The 23,823-nt window shown below is 55.4% G+C and overlaps 1 protein-coding gene across 1 annotated transcript; it reads left to right on the top strand.

Annotated features, from left to right (window-relative positions):
* The first annotated feature begins 11,439 nt into the window (after positions 1 to 11,439).
* SSC4D (scavenger receptor cysteine rich family member with 4 domains) lies at positions 11,440 to 22,078 on the top strand. The gene is made up of 10 exons (XM_074160883.1): positions 11,440 to 11,557; positions 14,822 to 14,857; positions 15,659 to 15,964; positions 17,557 to 17,628; positions 17,973 to 18,287; positions 19,198 to 19,278; positions 19,557 to 19,634; positions 20,214 to 20,525; positions 21,030 to 21,107; positions 21,762 to 22,078. The coding sequence occupies exons 1-10, from the start codon at positions 11,440 to 11,442 to the stop codon at positions 22,076 to 22,078; spliced, it is 1,713 nt and encodes a 570-aa protein (XP_074016984.1).
* The last annotated feature ends 1,745 nt before the right edge of the window (positions 22,079 to 23,823 follow it).

Raw genomic sequence — 23,823 nt, forward strand, 5'->3', positions numbered from 1 at the left:
AAGGGAGGGGGGGGGTGATGGGGGGGTGATGAGGGGTACGATGAGGGTATGAGGGTATGGGATGGGGGGGTGAGGAGGTGATGGGGGGGTGTGGTGGAGGGGGGGTGGTGGTGGTGAGGGAGTGGGATGGGGGTGATGGGGAGGTGTGATGGGGGGTAACGAGGGGGTGATGGGGGGGTGTGATGGAGGGTGATGGGGGGTGTGAGGTGGGGGGGCGATGAGGGGGTTGGATAGGGGTGATGGGGGGTGTGATGGGGCGATGAGGATATGGGATGGGGGGGCGAGGGAGTGATGGAAAGTGATAGGGGAATGGGATGGGGTGGTGAGGAGGTGATGGGGGGTGAGGGCATGGGATGGGGGGGTGAGGGTATGGGATGAGGGGGCGAGGGAGCGATAGGTGGGTGAGGGTATGGGATGGGGGGGTGAAAGTGTGATGGAAAGTGGTAGGGGAATGGGATGGGGTGGTGAGGAGGTGATGGGGGGGTGTGTGGTGGAGGGGGGGTGGTGGTGGTGAGGGAGTGGGATGTGTGATGGGGAGGTGATGGGGAGGTGTGATGGAGGGTGATGGGGGGGTGTGATGGGGGGGTATGTGGTGGGGGGGTGATGAGGGGGTTGGATAGGGGTGATGGGGGGTGTGATGGGGCAATGAGGATATGGGATGGGGGGGCGAGGGAGTGATGGAAAGTGATAGGGGAATGGGATGGGGGGGTGAGGAGGTGATGGTGGGTGAGGGTATGGGGTGGGGGCGTGATGGGGAGTGATAGGGGGGTGGGATGGAGGGATGTGATGGGGGGATGAGGGTGCAGGATGGGGGGGTGAGTGTGGGATGGGGGGTGATAGGGAGGTAGGACGGAGGGGTGCTGGGGGGGTGCTGAAGGGTTAAGTGGGCTTCCCTGGGACAGCTGGCAATGGGGGTCTCCTCTTGCCACTGGTTCTGCAACATCTTGGGTCCAGGATACAGAATTTGCTCCTTTTAGAGAAACCTTAGACATCTGTAGACTCCTGGTGTCGCTACCTCTATCCTCGTGGTCCAGCAGAGCCCATGACACCCATGTCTCGTTAGAGGTGCGGCCTCTAATGAAGCTTAATGCCTCTGGTTGTCCTCTGTGGGAGCTGCTTTCTAGTCACTGACTCATCCCCTTGAAGGTGGCCTGTGAGTCCTGGGGGGGCTGTGGCCACTGGGAGCCAGACTCAGCCGGGGATTGATCATCTGCTCAGCTACGGCCTTGAGGAGAGTTATTTTCGGTTTCATTTACATTCATGTAAATCAGAAACAACCCCCCTGCAGATTACTGCCGTGTTCGTTGTTTGAGCACGGGGAGGAGGATCGTTAAGTATAATGCATCTGTGCAGCAGATATCTCCAACAATAGAGCACTGCTTCCTTCCAGCCGCCTGCTGCACCTTCTTTAGACCCCTTGCGGGACGTATGTGTTTATTTAGAGATTACGTTAATTCTGGAGCACCCTGCAGGCACGTGAATTACTTCTTGACGCTGTATCAGAGGGAGGTCAGACCCCACCTGGGTTTTTCCCTTGGTGGGTGCTTCAGCAGCAGAAGGCAAAACCACCCCCAAGACATTTCAAAATCAGGAAGCACTCACCAGCCCTTATCAAATGGCTTTAAACTACCCCGGACTTTACATCCAGCAGCTCTGGTTCACCTGCGACGTGCCGGGATACACCTCCTCCAGGGGTGCTCTAAAAGGCTTATAAAAATACAGTACATTATGCTTGGGGTCAATAATCACAGCAAAAATACCACGTAGAACCACCTTATGCCATAGGCGTGGAGGGCTATTATAGGGAGGGATATTATAAAACTCTGCTTTCTGGGTTAAACACACAGGACTCTTCTTTACAGAGCTTATGTAGGGTCAGTTTTCTTCTTACAGAAAATGTATAGCGCCGAGCACACAACCATTGCGGCTGCAGTAAAAATCCTCCGGAGCTGTATCTCCCTGCAGTTCAGCCTCGTATGCAAATGCCCATGGATTTCTCTGTTCCAGGATGGATGAGACTGTCACGTACTTGAGTTCAAAATACTCGCAAAGTACTAATAATTGCCAAATGTGATTGATAGCCTGCTTGTAATGTGTCTGTTTAAGCAGTGAGTTTCACATTTACAACTCCGGTGTTCAGAATTCCTGTCTCCCGTGGCTGTAATAAGGAACCGAAGATTTTTTTTCCTTTCTACCTCGATACACATGAGCCTGAAAAATAGAGAGGTACACTTTATAAAGCCGTGCTGGAAGCAGATTCTGATCCGTGTGGTTGCACAGGTGGACAGGCATTAAATATCCTCTGATCCTGAAAAGGAAAAGGTTTCGGAGAGAATGAAGGATGGTGAAGAATAGATTATATTGAGCCTGGCAGCATGGCTGGAAGATGAAGAGATGCTGCAAGTGAGGAGCAGGGAGCTCTGGCTGATGAGGGAAGCTGGGTGAGGGCTCCGGATGATGCTACAGGGTCAGAAGCGTGTTACAGATCAGGGCTGCAAGGTGTCTACAGGGCGGTGGAAGAGCAGAGGTGCACTGGGTGTAGTTACCGGGAGAAGGGAAGGGCTGTACGACAGGGATAAACCACCCAGGGGTTGGCTGAGCTGTGGGAAGAAGCTAGAAGTGCATTGGATTTATTTTCTTTTTATTATTGTTGTTATATTTTATTATTTATTTTTGAGTGGGGATTCATGAGCTGATCTGGTAGGACGTTCTGCACCAGGGTACGTGGAAGGCTCTGCAAGGCACGGCAGATGGTTAAGGTATCTCATCTCAGCAATGCGAGCGCTTTCTTGGACCTCAGTCACCTTTTTCTCATACTTCTCCCCAACTTGTCCAAGTCACAGCTGTAGGCCATGGTGGTCCAACACCCTGGAAGGGGTTAGCAGAGCCAAGACACCACAAACAAACAATGTGAATCCTGGGCTTGATGAACAGCCGAAACCATCAGACCTCGCTGCACAAAGTCCTTCAAATATTTTTTGTGAGGGTGGCTGCAAAGATGCTCAATGCTCTCTGGGCTTGAAAGATGAACTCAGTGTCCAGCTCTCCCTGCAGACCTTGTCTACTATTTACAGAGGTGCAGACCTCATAGTCCTCACTGCCTGCAAAAATATTTGATATGATATTTGATATGATTTTTACCCCAACGATCCACAGAGTTTAACACAGCCCCTTACGCTTTTTTTTTTTCAGCTGGATCCCTTATTTCCCGCACTCACACACTGAAACAACCTCCTCTGCATGCTCCCCAAATCAGGATGCGACGCAGCGAGTCCTCCGACACGGGATCATCTTCTGTCTGAGCCATCCCGCACGCCGGGGTAACTAGCCAAATATTTGTCTTCTCCCTGATTCTTTTCTTGCGGCGAGGCTGGAAGGCTGTCAAATTAATTTCCCTGTGGCTGCTCCATCTCGTGTGTTTTTGACTCCACATCCTGCACTAACGTATAGAAAACCTGATGCTTGAGGCGCTGTTAAATTGCCGGGGTTAGCCTCGTGCTCTGGGGAATAGCCTGGCCACTTAGGAAACTGTCTGTCCAAGCCACGCCGGGATCACTGCGGCACTCTGAATTCACAGCCCACTTGATTTCAGATTAATTTCCCTGAGCAGACAAACCTGAAGTGACAGGAATTAGGAAGAAATTCCTCTGCAGGCAGAGGATAATAGGTGAAATTTCATTTCGTTTTCCTCTGCAGCAGCTGCTGCTGGTCCCTGCCAGGGACCGATTAGACAAAGCAGAGATGGGATCTGTTACAGCCGTCCCGCTCTTACTGGGTGACCTTGGCTGCTGAAGGGGACATGTGCCTGGTCCCTGCTGGTGGTGGGAGATGCTCTGTGAGCTCTGCTGACCTCCCTGTGCCCCACTGCCTGCCTTCTCCAGGGAAATCACAGAATCATGAATGGGTTGGGTTGGAAGGGACCTTTGAAGACAATCTATTCCAACCCCTAGTCATGGCCAGGGACATCTTCCACCAGATCAGGTTGCTCCAAGCCCCATCCAACCTGACCTTGAACACTTCTAATGATGAGGCATCCACAGCTTCTCTGGGAAACCAGCTCCCGTACTTCACCACCCTTATTGTAAAACATATTCCCCTTACATCCAACTTAAATTTACCCTGTTTCATCTTAAACCCCCTACCTCTTGTCCTGTCACTGCAGACCCTGGTGAAAAGTCTCACTCCATCCCCGCCTTTGCAAAACCCAGCCAGGTAAATCGCTGATGCCGAGTCCTCTGGGCGGTGTCCTCAGCCTGCTCTGGCTGTCCTCACCTCGCCATTAGTGCTAATTAGGGACAGTACTCTCCCTGCTCTGCCTTGTGCCCGCTTTGCCCATTGCTTTGCCCCCCTGGAGCAGGGAGGTCCCCGGGGGCTGGCACCGGCGGAGCTTTGTTTTCTGCCCAAACCCAGCCCCTTTCCCAGCGTTTCTTCCTGAAAATGCGTGCCACCTAGTGCACACTCAGCCGTGTGGCAGCCGAAAACGCCATCCAGCCCTCCGGAGGGGCTGGATCGGCCTGGGCTTAGATGGACATTTAAAGGTCCCTTTTCCAACCCAAACTGCTCTATGATTCTGCTCGGACACAGCATCTCCATCCCATGCAGGTTCCTGCACTGGCAGGCAGCGATGTCCCCTCTGTCTGTCTCCTCGGTCTGTCTGTCCCCGTGTGGGTCACCACTTCTCAATCACACGCGTCGGCACGGTTCGAGCCAGCTGGCTTTTATTTAAAAGCGCTTAAGCCGTGGCTGCAGCCGTCCCATCTAATACCAGTACCGCTCCAGCAGAAGTGGGCTGCCTGTATAGCCCGGTGCTGGCAGATGTGGGCAGAGAAGCCACCGAGTGCTAGTCCCAGCGCGCACGCGGTGTATAGGGGGCTGTTGTCCATAGGATCCTGCTGACGGGAGCCCAGTGTAGGGTGAGGTTTCACCCCAGAGAGGGGACACAGAAAAGGCAGGGAGTTACCGGCATACCCTAAAGTTAGTGGTCCACAGCATATGCCTTTGCTGTGACCGACCTGGGTGACCAGAGGTACCCAGCTCCCTGTTTCCCATCCCCAGCTTCTCATTTCCCATCCCCTCTTTCACCCTGTGGTCCGTGCCTGCTTCTCCGCAGGTCTGGATGCCCGTGGAGCCCGTGGCACGGGTTGGCTGCCCTCCGCAGAGCCGCCTGTCAGCGCCGCGTCCTTGGGCTGCTCTTTCTCACCTGGCCGGGGTGGTTTCTGCAGCACGTTGGTCAGGAAGCAGATTACAGGCAGGAACAAAGGTGTTTTTGTCTGAGGAGGGGATGGATATCTCTCCCCGAGCTCCAGCTTGCTGCAGCTGAGGGCAATGCCGAGCCACTCCAGGAGCTGCAACTGCTCTTTCCCCAGCCCTGACCTTCCTTCAGTGCTTATCAGCTGCCAGAATATATCTAAAAATTAGCACTTGGGTTACCAAACAGCACAGAGGTGTGCTAGGACCACAGCTCCAGCTGCACCGAGGCAGGACTCGACATCAGGGCAGGGGAATCGAGATGTTCTTGTACTGCACTTACATCTTTCCCTTCTCTTAAGGCTGCTGGACACCAGCTGGTTTGGGGTGTGAGAGCTCCTCTCCTGGGACCCCACATCGCAGGGTCCCATCTGCTGGAGCAGTAGGAGGAGTGGAGGAAAGCATGGAAGGAGGGGAAGCTCCATCCCTGCTGAAGGTGCAGCATCCTTCATGCCAGTGCTCCCCAAAGCGCAGGCAGCAGCGGGAAGGAAACCAGTAAATACCCAGTGATTTAGCTCAGCAATCAGCAGGGGAAACTCATCATCCATTATAAGCCAGCTAATGGCTCACAACAGCAACTGGTGTCTTGAGAAACAGCTCAGCCCAGTCCTTTCCCCCTGCCAGCAACAAAGATGCCTTTTGGTTTAGCTTATGGCTTTTTTATATTGCACCAGGCCCTTCTTCTAAATTGCCAACATATTTCCTGGCAATAGCATAGTACGAACAAATGAGTTTATCTCTCCTCTCTGTATTTTCCCAACTAATTGAAAAGGGAAACTTTTTTTTTTTTAATCATTATTTTCCTGGAAGCTCTGTGTTTCTGCAGATTTGTGAGCCATGTGTTTTCCCCAGCTTCCACCCATGACTGAGCTGATCTGGTGACATGCCATCCACCTCGCCACCGTGGGAAGCTGTGGCAGATGCTGCTCATGTGGTGGATGCCGAGCGGACGTGGGCATGGCCCTGCTGAGCCTTGACCCCTCCAGACGCCGTTCTCCCATGAGCATCACTGATGTCCCTGAGTGACCAGGCAGCAGGACCATCAAGAAGGAAAAAAAGAGCTTTTCTTTTTGCCTGGTGAACAAAAGAACAGCCTTGCTGCCCTGTGGAATTTTATAATTAGCCTTTCTTGTGTTGTGGCTGCTCCTTGAACAAGGCTGGCTGTATTTTCTCTTCCCCACAGCCTGAGACTGCCAAGCCACTCAAAGTACATGCAGTAATGATGTAGACATGGAAGTCACCTGAGATGCTGCCCAAATGGCCTGAGAAATCATGGACAGGGTGGAGAGCATTGTCGGGCTGCTGACCTTACCCCTGTGCATCTGTATTTAGGGAGGCTTACGTTCCTGGTGTTCGAAGTCTGGGTGAGGATCAATGCTGAAGTTGATGATTTCCAGCCCGTGGGCCCTGGCAGCTCACCAGGACAGAGGAGAGTTTGTCAAAGTTTAGGCAAAACACACATAAAAGGGCACCTTTGAAACTTGCATTTGCGAGCTGGCTAATTAGAACTTTGCTGCTACTGGGAAATAAAAAGTAAATGCCTAATTGCTAATTACTGAATCCCTACAAGAAAGTAATGGCAGATGGGTAACCGTGCAGTTAGCGACAGTTGTAGCCAGAGCCTGCTTTGTACTGAGTTAAAACATGAAGCCCAGGCGTTTAAGGGCATTTAAAGGTCTGGGTTTTGTGAAGAAGCAAATGAGCAATCCAGCAGCAAGAGCTGTCTCCCCGTGAAAGTGAGGGCAGGAATCCTGTCGATCATAAGATCGGCTTGTTCAAAGCCAAAAGCATGCCAGGTTCCTAAAATTGCTGGGGAGCTTAAGAATTCACACGTCTGGGAAATTCGGTACATTTGGGGGTCCTTTTCCCATTGCCTGAGACCCCAGTTTCGCACTGTCAGGCCTTTATTTGCAACGATGGTTAAAATGGTTAAAAGGCTATAATGGTTAAAAATGGTTAAACACACACTTCTTTTTAAAATAAAGAGAGATGCCCCAGTTGGGAGCTGGAGGAGACGACCTGAACGTGCAGCACATGGCGTGATGGAGGTGGATGGGAAAGGTTTCCAGCCCTGGGGTACGGGGGGAAGCTCCCTCACCGCTGTCTGAGATTTGCAAGGACGTGGCAGGTCTCTCCAATGTCCTCAGCAGAGCTGCCTTGGGTGGCCAGGCAGGAAAAATCCTGAAAAAAAAAAGGACCTCTAAAGGCAATTTCTTGCCCAGGAACAGACAGGGAGGACCATGGTTTGCAGGAGGAGCGGGTCCCCCAGCAAGAGGTCCCCAAGTTCCCTGGGCAGGGCAGGAGGCTTGGGACCATCCCCTCCCGTCATGTCCTGGTGCTGGCTCAGGCATCAGCAGATATATTTCCATCCAGCTGGTTATTTCTGGCTTCCTCTCCAGGTGGGCACTCAGCAAGCCAAGGAGGGAGGTGGGAAGGAGCTGAAAAGCCCAAATCCTCTGAAATAGCTTCTCCCTTCCCCTGAGGCGTAGCCCCAGCTCTGCCAGCTCCCAATTTAAGGATGTGTTCCTGCCTGCCTTCCTGAAACCCGAGCCATTCCCTCCCCACCATGTCTCCTTAGAGGTCTTCCCTCTCTTCCTTCCTCTCTCCTTCTTCATTTTCTTCTTCTTCCACCTCCTCCTTCCTTTTTTTCTCCTTTGCTTTCAGGATGGTCTGCCCCAGGATGGGATGCAGGGAGCTGTGACCCAGCTGACAGCAGCCACCTCCTGGCCCCAAAGGTGCAAAGAGATGACGGGCTGGAGCTGTTCGGTTGATGGATGAGATCCTTTTTCTCTTCCTTCCTTCTTTTTTTTTTTTTTTTTAATTTACTAAACAAATTCTCACCTAAAGAAAAAATTCCTGCATTCTCCCCATCACCTCTCTCCTGGGAATATTCATTTCAACAATTATTTTTTGATTTTTTTAACTAACTAGCCAGCTGTTTACTTCAAAAGACAATATTTATTTCTGGGATTAAATATACCCATCTTCACACTGGAAAGAAAATACCAAACAGGTATGTGGACTTATGATGCTTTTTTTTTTTCAGGTCAGCGTGGTAATTACAAATAACAATCTGATGGGGTGGTGGAGGCTGAAAGACTGTAATTTCTCATAAAGTTGTTTGAGTAATTGAAAAGTGGAAGAAGTGACAGCGAGAGAGCAAGGGGTTCGGTCCAGCCATGGCCAAGGGGGACCAAAGGGGACCGAAGGACCAATGGGGTCTCGTGTCCAGGAGAGAGGAGATTTCACCAAGGGCAAAGAGCTGGCTGAGCACAGTGTGTCTGCTGTGGTGTGTGTTATTTGGGGTGAAAGCAGGGATTTTCTGTGCCCCGCGTTAGAGCCCTGCTCCTGACCTGAAGTGATGTATCAGACACGGTGCTCGGCGCTGGTGCAGGATGGGGGAGATGCGGTGTGCGCTGCTCCTGCCATCGGGTGCACACTTGGGGTTTGTTTTACAAGATGCCTGAACAGCTTGAAAGACCTTTGTTTGAAGGCACTTTCAGAAACCCACATTCAGCAACCCTTTAAAAGGGATGCTGTGCTTTGCTACAGCACCACGATGGCTTGTTATGGCTTAAAAGCAGTTTTTAATCTATAGGCATCCCTAAAGGGCCCCATCGCCCCTGGGTGCAAGGAAAAGGGGGGTCAGTTTGCAGCTGAATCCCAGGCACTGGGGTAAGAAGCAGCTGAAAAAGCACAGTCAGAGAAGCAAAGTCGGGTTTTACCTTTTTGGGGTTGAGTGTGGCACAGCATTGCAGTGGTTAACTCCCGCTGCTGCCCTGCCAGGGAGCAGGAACGCGCTGGCTCCAGCACAAAAGTGGCCCACGATGACAATGTCCCTGGGAGCAGGACATGATGCGGGGGTTTGGCCGGGGCAGGGCGGCAGCGGGGCCGTCTGTCAGCCCTGCGCCACCGGAGAGCGGGGAGGGCCGGCGGGACAAAAGGCAACATTATTCGGTGCTGCAGGAGGGATGAATGGAGTATTGAAAAACACCACCTTAGAGAGTAGATTGATTTTCATCCCCCATCACTGAGCCGTCTGTCTGCTGGCGGGTCTCCTCCCAAGGCTTGGTCAGCAGGAGCTGAGCGGTGAGACCAGGGAGGTGTAACAGGGCAGTGTCCCATCCATGGTGGCTCCATCCTGCACCTCCAGTGCTGTGCTACCATCATCTCTCGCTGGTGCACGCAAAAAACCTCGGTCTACCATCATCTCTTGCTGGTGTGGGCAGCTAAGCCAAAGGGGTGGTCTGGAGGCTTGGGAGCCCACCCAACCCATGGTCTTGAGGGACCTTGGCTGTGTGGACATGGCACCAGCACATGGTCCCACATGGCAGCTCTTCCCACCTTGTGCCTCTGCATCGGAAAGCCAGGAGCGATGAAGGGCTGGATGAGGGGCTTCCACAGCCGGGGGGGGTGTTTGGTCACCGACAGGGCAGATTTCAACATCCTTTCCCAAGTTTCTGACCATCTTCAAGCAGCAGCTTCTTCAAGAAGCCCATCCCTTCAGGAGATGCTGCGCCTTGCATGGGCTGGAGGGGCTAATTTTAGGGCTCTGCTTAGCTGAGTCTTCGAGCCTGGCTTTAGAGCCAGCGTGTGAAAGCATCCTCACGATGGCACTCCTCCACCAGCGCACGCTGCTGTCCCAGTGCTGCTGTCAGGCCGGCTGCTGGGACCGCCGGGACCTTGGTCTGGGTTCCCAGAGGTGTAACTGAGAGCAGGAACAGCCCACATCCTGCTCCCCATCAGGGTGCAAGGGAAACAGAGCTAGAAATCCACCACGTCAGCAGCAATTTCTGAAGGGAGCAATAAATGAAGGGGAAATGGCATCTTACAATATTTAATCTCTTCCTCATTCTCTGCCTGACATTCCCCTGTTTGCTTTCCATCTTGTCCCCGTGGAGTTTGCATCTCCATCCCCCAGGTGAATGAGGTTGTCCTATCAGACCCCAGAAATGTCTATCTTCCCACAGAAATGCCTTTTGTTGCTTTTTCCCATGGGGTGAAGAAGAGTGGAGGCAATGGGGACCTCTGGGTGAAGCCCCCAGAAATGTGCCAGCTGATGCAGGGAGGTCTCCTGTTGAGTGATTAGTGTGGAGGTCTTGGGGGACATGGGTGGCCAGGGATTAGAGCTGCCCAGGAGAGCTCTTGGGTGCTTTAATTCATCATGGGGTGATGGAGAAAGATGGGTGCAAGGCACCAGACGGGGCGTTTTGGTAGGTCAAGCACCATATACGACCATGTGCTGCCTGGTGGGACCCCATGGTGACCCCAGCACAGGCTGGATGCTGAGAAGGGCCCCTGGGAGCCAGGGGAATGTGCCACCCACGGAGCGGATTCCCTCTTCATGCAGAAGGAGCTGGGCACGGTCTCCAGGAGCTCAATGGAGGAAGCCACTAGCGGGAGAGGAGCCAAGGCAAAGCAGAGGATTGGCCATGGCTGTGTCCAGGCTGGGCTTTAGCTGAGTATGTCACTGGCAGAGCTGGACCAGCCTTGCCAGGAGGGACATGGGGTGGGCAGCCTGGCTGGGGGCGAAGTGAAGCACCATCCCTTTCCAAAGAGGGTTGTGTGACATGGCTTGGTGGAGTACTAGGTCCACCCCACAGTTTGGGAAGTGCCTTTCAGGGTTGGGTGGGTGGGAAGCTCCTTCCCAATTCTGCCCAGATTTAACGTGTGACTCAGTTTACCCACCTGTGGTATGAGGTATGTGGTATATATATGCTACGGGGTTTGCTTGTAACCTCATGCAGAAGTAAGAGAAGGACAAGCTCCACGTGAATGCAAACAGGATGGTTCCCTGAATGTCTTGGGGGCTGAAGATCCCAGGTGAGAGCTCTGAGGCTCAGCATTCAGGTGTCCTGGTGGGTCTGAGGTCCATCCTTCTGCCTGTACAGCAGCCCAGCCCTGAAGCTTTCGCTGCCTCCGCTTTTGTCTTGCGGGTGGGATGTGGCCTTGCAGCTTCAACTTGCCACTCAAAGAAATCTCTCTTGTTCTCAATAAATCCAACCAGAATTCTTTTTCTTGTGACTCCTGGTCACTGCTCCAGCAAGTGCCAAAGACAGACTTGTTTGCAGGTCCTGCTTGGCCCTTGGTGGGGCAAAGGCCCTCCTGGCCACCACCACTAATGCTGTTGTCGGCGTGTTTCAGGGACAACCTCCTCTGGACACCCATCTGTGGGAGGACCACGGTGCAGCAATGAGACTCAGTCCCCATCCAGCCAGCCAGCACAGCGTGGGGAGGCTGGACATCGCGGTGCTGCCTCTCTCCCTGATGCCAGCCACGGTCCTCCTCCTCCTCCTCCTCAGCCGCACTGGTAAGCTCCCGCATGGCGCGGCAGGATGGGTTAATTTTAGGCACCCACGACCTCCCTCCAGGCCTTGGCTTTGCGGGCAGGAGATTTTCTTCATGGACAACCATGAGCAGGGATGTCATGGTGTCCCCAATGGTGTTGAGCATGCAGAGGGATGGAGGGAACAAGTTCAGCTCCTATCTCCCACCATGACCTATGCGTGATGGCAAGTTCAGCATCCAGGACCGGCAGCTGCCGGTGATGGGGACAGCACAGGTCTGAGCTCAAGAGCAGGCAGCGCCGCTGGGAGGATGCTGATGGCCAAGGAATGGGAGCTGTGGGACCGGTCCAGTTGAGGCGATGGGTGGGATGAGCACCGGTCCCCTGAGGACACCGGTCCCGAGTCACTCCTGGCAGGCACTATCCAGCCAGGCTGGGAAGCATTTAAATCAAACCGGGAAAAGCCATTCCTGCTCTAGACGGAGGGTCCCCACGAGCGCTGCGGCAGCGTAATTATCCTGGTGTGACTTTATCAGTGTAATTACAGCCAGGAGGTTGGTAACACCTTCCTGCCTCAACAAAGCCCTGCCAAAACAAAGCCCGCCAGAAAGCAGGCAATTAAGGTGTAGTCAGACACCGTAATTGGATTTAATCAGTTTTTACAGTTCCCACCCCCTCAGCTGGTGCTTCCCTGCACCCCTGGCGGCAGCTGGGGTGTGAGGACCCTGGGGGGACCCCGACAGCTCTGCCGCTGTCCCCTGCACCGCTGGGCTCTCCTGGTTCTTTTCATTAATGGGCACTGCTAAGTCACTAATGACGGGAGATTTGTCCTCCCATTTGGTGGTTTTATTTAGCTCTGTGCCCTGAAAGGGATGGTGTTTACTCTGAGCTAGTTCCCCCCTTTTTTTTTTTCTGGCTTTCTGAAGCAAGATCAGAGAAATGCAGAGGGCTCTATCTCTTCTCCAAAAATGCCAGTTTCCTCTCGTTCCTCATTAATGTAGACATACCAGACATATTTTTTCAGGTCTCTCTTGACTTTGCTGGAGGATGCTCTTAAATGAATATTTCAGAGCTTTGATTTTGACTTAAAGGGAGATGAATATTGAATATTTAACAATGTCCTTTTTATCCACTGCTTTTTCAGCAATGGAGTGGACTAGGTGTTAAAAATCAATACAAACCAGGATCAAACAAACTCTCTTCCTAAAAAGCCTTGCATCTTCGTATTTCTGGTGCAGAGGTGATGTGAATTACATCTCTCCTGCTATTCAGCCCATGGGGCTGCCGTGTCCTTCCCCGTCCTCTCCTTTGGCAAGCCAGCTTCTCTCTTCCCTTGGTCTCGCCTGTTCAATCCCCAGTTCCTGCTGGCATCGCAGCATCCCTTTCCATCCTGCCTTTCTCCTGCTGGGGTGGCTGGAGATGACAGCAGCACCCAATCATGGCTGGAGCTCCCTGCTGCCATTGTACATCCCAGCTATGGGCGGCATCTCGCTCCTAGCCCCTGCTCCTGGGTGCTAAGTCATAGCTACAGCCAGACAGTTGCTTTATTCTCATTTTTCTTGGGGCTTCTAGGTCTTTCCTTGACCTGGGTCAAGGAAAAGGTCAGCCCTGTTTTGTAGCTGACTTAATGGTCCCCCAGGCCACATCCTAGCAAGGCAAAAGGGAGGTGGCTTCATCTGCTCAACTGTCCCCTCCAGTCTCATGCTGCTTCTCACGGTGGTGACATCTGCCTCTGGAATGGCAGGAATTGACCTTCACGTCATTGCTCGTAGGCTGAGTGTGAAGCATGACAAGGCTGGTCCAAACCAGGGGTAGGAAAAAAAGGCCACGGAGCCACCACGGGCATTGATCAGCCCTTGGCTGCTGTAATCAGCATGGAGGGATTTTGTTTGCTTGGAAGGTGTCACCCATGTGAGAGGCCTGTGCAGTCTCAAGCCCAAGGAGCCCTGGATGCCTGAGGAGATCTGTGTTGGCCTGAAGCATCAGCTGAGGGCTTGCAAACTCCTGGGGCACCCACAGGGACAGCAGTGGGATCATCCACACAGTCCAGCCACCCGTCCCCATCCACCGTCCCCCGGAGCACCACGATCACATCGCCGTGACCTCCTGGACAAGCCAGCAACCTCGGTGCCCAGTGCTGCCATCATCCTGGGGGGACTCCACATCACTCAGAATTGGGGCCAAGAGGGGGGTTTGTGCCCAAATAATGCCCAAACTGTGGGAGAGGGGCCTAGACCAGTTTGGGGAATGAGTTGGGGGGAGCTCTGGCTCTGCCTATGGGGAACCTCTGGCTCTGCCTATGGTCCCCCCAGAGCATCCGTCCCCCTGTCTGTGAGGCCGCTGGCAGGGCACTTTCAGAGCCCTTAATTAAACCCAGCTGACTGGGATGGGGGTGCATCCTGCAAGCGTTCAGCTCCCTCTGGATGCTGCTTGTTCATGCTGGTTGGAGAGGGCTGAGAATTAAATGGAAATTTAAGCTCCATGGCAGCATGGTTTCTCATGTGGCCAGGCAGCCAAACCCCAAGGCAGAAATCACCAGGGGTCTGTCTGTGTCCCCAAAGTTCTCACCTCCCTCTTCCCCTTGGGTAGTGGAAGTGGTCCCTGAGCCAGGTTCCTTGAATCGCTGAGGCTGGCTGGAAAACAGATGGGAAGAAATAGGATAAATACATATAGAGCTTGCAAAAAGTGGACTTTGTTGGGGAAAGAAAAAAAAAAAAAAGAAAAAATTGGTTAAAATGCACATGGGAGTGCCCAGCAGAGCATCTTCCATCAGCAGATGGTTTCCTGTGCCAGGCAGGACTGGTTTTCCTTGTTGAGGAGGAAGGAAAAGCTCCTTCTGTCTGGGAGCCAGCCAAGGAGCAGCTCGCTCTCGGGGGGCTGGTAAAGGCAGCCCTTGGTCCCCCTTGGCCACACTTCACCTCTGGGAGTTGCAAAAACCCATGTGAACCAGGACTTAGGGCAAGGACACACACGTCACCCAGTGCTTAAAGCACAGTCCCACCACAGAGCCACAGCCACTCACACCACATGCTGCTGCCTCGGTTTCCCCACCTGCGAAGCAAATGAAATGATGCCCTGGGCTACGGTGTTTATTTCTTCCCCCTCAAACCTCGTTGCAGAAAAGGGAAGGGTCTGGGGGGGCTGCTGGCTCCTGCTGGTCCCCGCCACCTCACCCGCATCCCTCCTGCCGCCATGCTCTGATCTGCATCCCTCCTCTGCTCGCTGCATCCCTCCTCTGCTCGCTGCTCGGTGCTGGGGAGATCTGATCCCTTTTCTTCTCCCTTGCAGGGACCACCTCCGAGACCTCGCTGTTGCCATTCCCAGGTGAGATTCTTCTCTTAAAGTTGCTTTTCTCTAGGAAGTTTTGTAGTTGAAAAATGCGTTTTTTGGGGGGTTAAAAATGGGGTTTGGAGAATTTCAAAATGGAAGCATATTGGTTTGGAACAAAAAGTGGCAACAAAAAGCGAAACTTCTTTTACAGAAAGGAAATAGTGATTCTTTATTGTCCCCATTCCACTTATTATCCTGAGAGGGGAATTTTGCCACCTCCTGTGGAGTCCCTGTCCCTGTGCCATTCGTCACGCTCAAGCAAGTAATTCCCTTGACGTGGCCAGGGGCGCTTCCATGCCTGCTCCCCATCACCAGCAGCTTGAGAGATCATCTCCATCCCACCAGCTCCCATGGGGGACCAGCTCCAGACACGTTTGTTGAGGCTAACAAGAATTTGCTAATTGCATCTCGTCACTTGTCACCCCAGTCATATGGCATTACGTGATGTCATATGTCTGCTTTCCTTTTCTGCTGTTGGGTTATTGCCCAGGCCATTGGTAGGCAAGATGATGGGGGGGATGGTGCATCTCATTTATGTAGTGAGGTGTGTTGAGTCTTCATGTCCACTGCTTCCAGCAAATGAAGAGAAGCCCATGCCCCACCATCAGGTGGGTAGCACCAAGCCAACAGCTGCCTTGTGCTACAGTGAAGGGTCACCATTTCATTTAAGCAGCAGAGATTTGGTGCAGAGAGGGCTCCCAGCCTCCCCATGACAGCCACTGAGTGTTTGCCACCTCCTGGCCCAAGGACAGGCTTGTCGCCTGCTGAGGGACATCTCTCTGTCCATCCTTCCAGAGATACGGCTTGCCAATGGGCCCAGCCGGTGCCAGGGGCGAGTGGAGATCCTCTACAATGGCTCCTGGGGGACGGTCTGCGATGATGACTGGGACATTGTGGATGCCAACGTGGTGTGTCGCCAGCTGGGCTGCGGTCATGCCATCACCTTGCCGGCTGCCATGACCTTCGGCCAAGGGAGTGGACCCATCTTCCTGGACAACGTGGACTGCAAGGGCTGGGAGGCAGCCTTGAGCGAGTGCTGGAGCCATGGCTGGGGCATCCACAACTGCTACCACTACGAGGACGTGGCTGTCATATGCAACGGTAATGAGGCTCGGTTCCTGGGGGCAAGGGGAGCAGCGGGATGCCTGTGGTGCTGCAAGTCCTGGTGTCTACAGACACCTTGGGGGAGCCCAAGAGTCACATCTCAGAGCATGTTCCTCTGAGCCTGGGTCAGCCAAACCTCCTCTGCCTCTTTCCTCCACCCCTTTCCTCAATCCAGGTCATGTCCCAGCTCCACATGCTGGTGCTCCATAGGGTGACCAGCCTGTTTTGTGTTCCCCGTCACTCCCAGCTCAGGGACTTTGCAACCTCTCCATCATGATCCCTGGGGAAAGAGCACAAGCCCACCCACGCTCCTGCCTCTGAGTCAGCCGCTGCCCAACTGCTCTTTCCCCTTTTGACTTGCCTTTCTTTAAATTGCTGAGCTTGTCAGTAGGATATGTTCCTAGAGGTGAGAAAAGCAGCGGAAAGCGTTTGAACTTGGCATGTGAAAGTGGAACGGCGCCCTGCCAACCCCTATATACCCTACATGTTCCTCCTGCACAGCTACGTAGGGTTTGCTCATCAGCTATGGGTCAATGGATGGTAAACGTGAGGCTCTGCAGGCCTGGAGCTTGGCCACGGCTGCAACCACTTGGTGAATCCCTGTGTCCTGCAGAAGTGGGGCTTGGAAAGGGAGGGATCCTGGGGTGGCTGGTGGGTTGGACCAGCAGCAACCAGAGAAAGGAGGTCATGGACTGAGCTGGAATCCTGAATCAAAGTGCTGCTGGAAAGGAGAGGTGGAGGGACTGAAGGAGGAGGTGGGGGAGATGGGTCTGAGGGCAGAGGAGCGGCTTGAGCCACTGGTGTTCGTAGCTTGGTTGGCAAAGGAGACCAGGAGGTGCTCGGGGGTGGCCCTCAGAGGAGATGCAGGAGTTTGACCAAAGCGCCAGACCCCTAGGGAAGGTGCTCCCATCCGTGTCACATGGAAGTTTTCAAGAGCCAGCTTTCTGTTGGTTATGGTTATAGGAAAGCGTGGAGCCGGCCAGCTCTTCACTGTGTGGTGGGCTGGGTTTCCTAGGATACCTCCTGCAGCCCCTGGGCATGCATGTGGCCATCAGACCGCTGTTCTCCACTCCCATCCAGCTCCCCACATCGCCCCCAGATAATTTCACCAGCCCAGCCGAGGAGCTGGGACAAGATGGGCAGTGTGGTAGCTTGAAACATTGTTAGCAAAAGAAGTACAGGTAAAACCAGCAGGAAAATCAAAATATTACTCTTTTTTTCTACGTATGCCATGACTTTGAACCCAAATCCTATGGTAGGTGGGAGCCTGACTCCTGACAGCTCAGCACAGCGCCATGACTTAGTCCAGGTCCTCATGCCATGCTGCTGGGCACAACTTCCCACTGTGCTAGCAGCCGAGGTGCCGGCTCCATCCACCTTCCTGCACCCACAACCAGGCAGATCACTCTGGGCAGGGGGGTACAATTGCAAACCTCTCTCTGTGTCCCCACCAGGGCTGGTTTGGGACACAGCCTGGTTGTGTTTGGTGCAAGCCCTCTCACTGGGCGGACAGGGCACTGCTCACAGCCGGCTTCTGGAGGGATGGCTGTGGGCAGGAATGGATGCCATCCCTCTGCTTCCCTTTTCAGAGCTCTCGCCCACACAAGCCAGTGAAGGACCGACGAGCAGGACCCTCACATCCTCGGTACAGGATGGGGAAAGTAAGCTGCTCAGTGTCACTTGCAGGCTCCCCCACCCTCCCACCCACCCCTCCGTCACCTGCTGCCCCTCTGTCGACGACCCCAAACCTCTGGCTCCAAGGGGCAGAGCCCCAGGGACCCTCTTGTTGTACTAGTCTTGGCCAAACCCTATCCCAGAGTTCACTAAGGCTCCCATCAGCTGGGTTGCCCTAAAACATCACCCCTTCCTCGCTGTTTCTCACCTGGTTTCTTTGCCCTCATGGGCACTGCCAGATCCAGGCTTGGTGGCACCGCTGTGCTGTGGTGTGTGGAGTGACCTCCTGAGGACAGCGATGTCCTTCTCACCAGCTGCTGCCACCCTGCAGGTGATGGCAGCATCCGTCTGGTGAGCGGGACCGACACCTGCCAAGGCCGGGTGGAGATCTTCTACCGGGGGAACTGGGGCACCGTCTGTGACGATGACTGGGGCCTGAGCGATGCCAGCGTGGTGTGCAAGCAGGTGGGCTGTGGCCAAGCCCTGGATTACAAGAGCAACGCTTATTTCGGCTATGGCACGGGCCACATCCTCCTGGACAACGTCAACTGCGATGGCAGCGAGCCCTTCCTCACCGCCTGCTACAGCCTGGGCTGGGGCATCCATAACTGTGGCCACCACGAGGATGCTGGGGTCATCTGCACAGGTACTGGGGCAGAGCATCACCTTCGGGGCTGTTCCCAGGTGGGGTAAAAATCTGGGACATCCTGTTCTCCAAGGAGCAGTGGCCTCAGAGAGGTGTTGATGTACCCAAGGTCAGGCAGGGACCGGGGCTGTGCCCTGCAGGAGCATCCTTTCTCCTTATCTGCCGTCATCCCAGCGCTCCGGAGCAGGCTGTGACACCACGCCGAGAGCCTGGGACACGGCCCGAGCAGCAATTTGCAAGGGAAATGCATCTGCCTGCCTGCCATTTCCCTGCTCTGCCGGCTGGAAAACAAGCTGCCCGCGTCCGGAAGGAGCAGGCAGGATGCCAGCCTCAGCCTGCCTCCCCTTCCCCTCCCAAAATGATGTATTTCTGCCATTCCCCGCTGATTACCATTTATAATGTTAATAATCCCCCTGAATTCCCTCATTATCCTGGCTAATGACGGGAGCAGTAAGTGCCAGCGCTTTCCCTTTCCCACTATTAGCGAACAAAGGGGCTGATGTGGGAGAAAATGGACAATTTTCTCAGGCTGGTCCTTTCCTCCCTAAATGTCCCTGTCCCCTCTGGCACCTTGCCCGGGCGCGGAGCCCATGGCACCCCCACACACGGCCCTTGCTTGGTGGGGCAGGGGAAAAAACAAGCTCTAGAGTTATCGAACCCTGCCTGATAAACCTCCCAGGTACACGGGGAAGTGAGGGACCCCTCAGCCCTGCAGGTGGGACCTCGGTGCTTGGGTTGGGGTGGAGAAGCACCATCTCCAGCACATGGGCATCAGGGTGGACACGGGCCATCTCCATCCCCATCACCCTGGAGTGCCCAGACCACCCTGGGTCTGCCTCCTGGAGTCAGCAAGTTCACGGCTTTGCAGCTTCTCCCCACGTGTCACCTCTGTCCCTCTGTGTCACCACAGGGCTGGACAGGTCCACCATCACGTCCTTCACCACCTCAGTGGCCCTGGACTATGAAGAGACACTCACTGCCACAGCCACAGGTAGGAGGTCGGCAGCCACCCAGCTCACCCTTGCACCGCAGCCAGGGCTGGGGGCTCACTGGGGGACAACTGAGTCTTCTGTGTCCTCCCGGGACCCCAGCACGGTCACCCTGGGCTTCTACCACACGTGGGTGAGGCTCAGGGGGTGACATTGCCCATGGCAGGAGCTTGCCATGGGGCTGCCATGGTGCTAGAGGCCCCCAGCACCAGCCAGATTGGGGGCAGCGAGCGCTGGAGCTGGAACCCCCAACCCCAATGTGTCCCCATGCTTGTCCCAGCAGTGACGGACGGCAGGGACCAGCCCTCCTTGGCCACCGAGGTGGTCACCACCGCTCTCCTTACCGTCGAGCAGGAAAGTAAGTGTGTGGCCACTGCAAGTCCCACACAGGGTCCAGCATGGACCCCCGGGTTCCACGTCCCTGGGGGGTTACTACATACCCCCAGGGCTCACTCCATGCCCCCCAGGGGTTCACCCCACATCTCCAGGGATTACCCCATGCTCACAGTACTCACCTTGTGCTGCTTGGGAATCATCCCATGTCCCCAGGGCCACCCCACATCCCCAGGACTCACCCCATGTTCCCAAGGGCTCACCCCACATCCCCAGGGCTCACCCCATGTTCCCAAAGGGTTGCTCCCATATCCCCAGGGATTACTGCACAGCCCAGGGTCTCACCCCACATCCCCAGGGTCTCACCCCATGTTCCCAAGGGCTCCCCCCACATGCCCATGGCTCATCCTATGTCCCCAGGGCTCACCCCATGTTCCCAGGGAGTTGCTCCATGTTCCCAAGGGCTCACCTCATTCCCCAAGGGGCTCACCCAACATCCCCAGGGCCTCACCCCATGCCCCCGGGGGGTCAGCGGGGGACATGGTACCCCCGGCAGAGCCCCGGTCCCCCTGGCGGCGTGCCTGTGCCGGGGCCCCCCACGCAGGTGGTGGCGTGCGGCTGGCGAACGGGAACGGGAGCTGCCGCGGGCGGGTGGAGGTGCGGCACCACGGCACCTGGGGCACCGTCTGCGACGACGACTGGGACTTCCCCGACGCCCAGGTGGTTTGCCGGCAGCTGGGCTGCGGGGCCGCCCTCGCCGCCACCGTCCTCAGCTCCTTCGGCTACGGCAGCGGGCCCATCCTGCTGGATAACGTGGGCTGCGGCGGCGGCGAGGCTCGGCTGGCCGACTGCTTCCACCTGGGCTGGGGGCAGCACAACTGCGGCCACCACGAGGATGCCGGGGTCATTTGCCGAGGTGAGAGTGGGAGCCAGCCTGGTGGCCACCTGGTCCCACCTGAGGGTCTTCCATTGCCAGTCGGGTGGGAGAGGGGGAAGGGATGCAATAGCCCACAGGTCCCCAGGTCTCTGCTGAATCCCGACTCGATGGCATGGAAATCCAATGAGATAAGTGGGGTGGGGAGGATTTTGGCCATGCTCAGGCTGGCTGTGGGAAACAGGGTCCCCAAAATGGGGTGGCAGGTGAACATGAGCCCCCAGACCCTGGGGTTCCTCCTGCCCACGGGGGGACAGCAGCGGTGGTCAAGTGACATGGTGCCTGGTGATGGCTGGAGCATGGGTTCCACCTCTGGTCTCTGCTTGTGCACTTTCCTGGAAGGACAGTGGCTGCACATCCCACCCCACACGTCCCTGCATTCATCCCCAGCCAGCACCACACTGCTGCTGGGGGGGCTGTGAGCCAGCCCTGGGGGGCACAGGTGTCCCCTGAGTCACTTTTCCCACCCCTTCCCCATTGTACCAGGCACTGATGATGATGGAGACTATTTCGAAGAAGCCACCACTACAACCACCAAGTTGGCTCCGATTCATCCCAAGGATGGTAGGTGTTGAGGTATCACTGGGGACACGGTGGCAGCCCTGGGGACGCTCTGCACTGGCATAGGGTGGAAATGGAGGTAGCTTGGGCAGAGGCCAGTGGCTTTGATGCCTGAAGCATCAAACTGGAGCAGCCTACAGCAGGAGGAAGAGCCATGTTGGTGGCACTGTTAAGCCGTGGCCTTTCCTGGTGCCCCCAAGGCTGGTCCAGGCAGAGGAGGTGATGGACCTTGGTGGGGAGAGGAGATGATGGACTTCAGTGGGGACAGAAGGGGATGGACCAACAGGGCTGAGCCAGGAACAGAGACTGTTGTCGGTTGCTTCAGTCTGAGCATGCACCATGATGCTTTGGGGGTCAGCCCCAGCTCTGATGCTGACAAGTGGTCACTCCCTCGTGATCCTCCTGCCTATGCAGAGGCCGTGGTGGAGCTGCGGGCTGCAGCAAACATCTGCCTAGCCTTGGAGAGACCAGTACTCTTCTTGCCCTGGGGCCACCTGGCCAGGAAGGGCCCCTTTTCTGCCAGCCCTGGGGAGCCAGCCCGGTGGGTGCTGCTAACCCAGGGCGGTGGCAGGCAGGGAGAGGGGGACACAGTGCTGGGGTGGGCATGGGCATGGGCATGGGCTGCCGCGGGGCTGCCTCACCCCATCCCCTTCACAGGGTCCCTGCGCCTGGTAAACGGCAGCCACCGGTGTGAGGGGCGCGTGGAGATGTTCTACCTGTCCCATTGGGGGACGGTGTGTGACGACGCCTGGGACCTGCGGGACGCCAAGGTGGTGTGCAGGCAGCTGGGCTGCGGGCACGCCGTGGCAGCCTGGGGGGAGGCACGCTATGGTCAGGGCACCGGCTACATCTTCCTCGACAACCTCAAGTGCAAGGGCCACGAGCCCTCGCTGCTGCGCTGCTCCCACATCCGCTGGGACGTCCACAACTGCGACCACTCCGAGGATGCAGGTGCTGTCTGCAGCATCCTATGACCACCCACCCGCCAGGACCCTCATGCAGGTACGGGGGGAGGGACAGGGACAGTGGAGGGAACTGGTGGCAATTCCCTTGGAAAGGGGCTGAACCCTGGTTGCTGCTCAGGGACACTCACTCTCTGCCTCAGTTTCCCCACTCGCCCCACAGGGGCACTGGCTGGGCCCCCCGTGGGTGTTTGGGCTCTGAGGATGGGAAGAGCTGGGTGGACACAGGGCTTTCTTCAGCTCCTGAAATACTGGCAGAAGCTTTACCCCCCCTACCCCCGAACTGCCCCTCGGAAAAACAAAATCATTTTTGGTGTGAAATCTGGTTGGTTTCAGCCATTTCATTTAAGAGATGAGGAGAGAAAAATGGATTTTCTGCTGTGAAAATGAAGTTAGATTATACTTGGAAAAAGGGGCTGTAATCAAACCAGGATATTCCAGTGGCTCTGCAGTGAGTTGCTGCCGTTCTGCAATTTGCTTTGCAAAGCTCCCAGCAATCTGAATATCAGGTTTTTATTCTCATTTTGGTGGAAGAAATACCAGGTCCTCACCAATTTTCATGCAGCAGGAATGCAGGTGTTGGATCTCACACCGTCTCCAACCCCATCCCACTTCTCAGTTGCCCAGTGTTTCTTCCTCATGCCCATTTCATCTCCTGTTTCTTTTCCAAACGCCACTGGATTTGTGGAGAGCTCAGCTGGGATTTCCCTTCCTCAAGGGGCTTCGGCACCACCAGTCCCTGCCCAAAAAAGCCCCTGGGGAGCAGGGAAGGACTGGGCTCCCTGCACCATCCCCATTCCTTTCTCCACCCTGCACGGTCCAGACCAGCTCTGGCTGCTCCTTCCCAGTAGCTCCATGATGCTCCATGCTCCGAGGCGTCAGGGGCAGGCAGGGAGCTGTCAGACAGGGCAGGAGCAGACAGAAAACCCTAGAAAAGACCCAAAAATCCCTGCCAAGCACAAGCGGAGGGTGGCGGGGCTGAAGCCAGGAGCCGAACCCCTCCCTGGTGCTTTGCCTTTGGGGTTAAAGCCATTTCCCTCCCAGCTCAGGTGGAAGGACCCAGAGTGCAGCACCAGCCGCCTTCGCCATCAACCCTCTCCGATGTCTAACGAGACACCGGCTAAACATCTCTGTGTTCTCCTCGATGGGGTGCGAGGGTGGGGAAGGGCTCGTGCAGTGGCACAGAGCGGGTCCCGGCTGCCCCCTCCGCCGCCCTCGCTCCTCCGTTTGTGCAATTCTTTTGTTAATAATAGATTGTGCATATTCCTGAGGTTCCCCCCCACCCCTCCCTCTATTTTTCTTATATGTTTTGGGGTTTGTTTTGTGAATAAATAAAAGCCCTTTGAAAGTGTGCTGAGACCTGACTTGCTTCCCTGCCATCTCCTCGAAGCCCAGGCAGGAGCAAACGGATGGGGAACCAGCGATGCCCCGAGCCCAGAGGCGAGGGCTCAGCTCTTGCTGCCAAAAATTGATGCAAATATTTCCCTTGCTCGCCTTTGATTCCCACACAGCTGGGAGCCAAGCTTGGACCCTTCCCCACCCCAGCTCCAGGGGTACATCCCTGATCCCCGGCTGGCTTGCTGGGGGGTGAGGTTGGGTCCAGCTCCGGGTTTGTTCCTGGTGGGATTTGGCAGCCCCGTGGGCTGCGGAGTGGCTGCTGAAGCGGGTGCGTTGCCGTTGTGCGGCTGTACGGGCTCTGCAGTGCTGACAGCAGTAAATTCGGTGCTGCTCGCTAACGAGCAGATGGGAAGAGAGAC

This window comes from Numenius arquata, chromosome 18 (genome assembly GCF_964106895.1).
Source record: "Numenius arquata chromosome 18, bNumArq3.hap1.1, whole genome shotgun sequence".
Lineage (NCBI taxonomy): Eukaryota > Metazoa > Chordata > Aves > Charadriiformes > Scolopacidae > Numenius > Numenius arquata.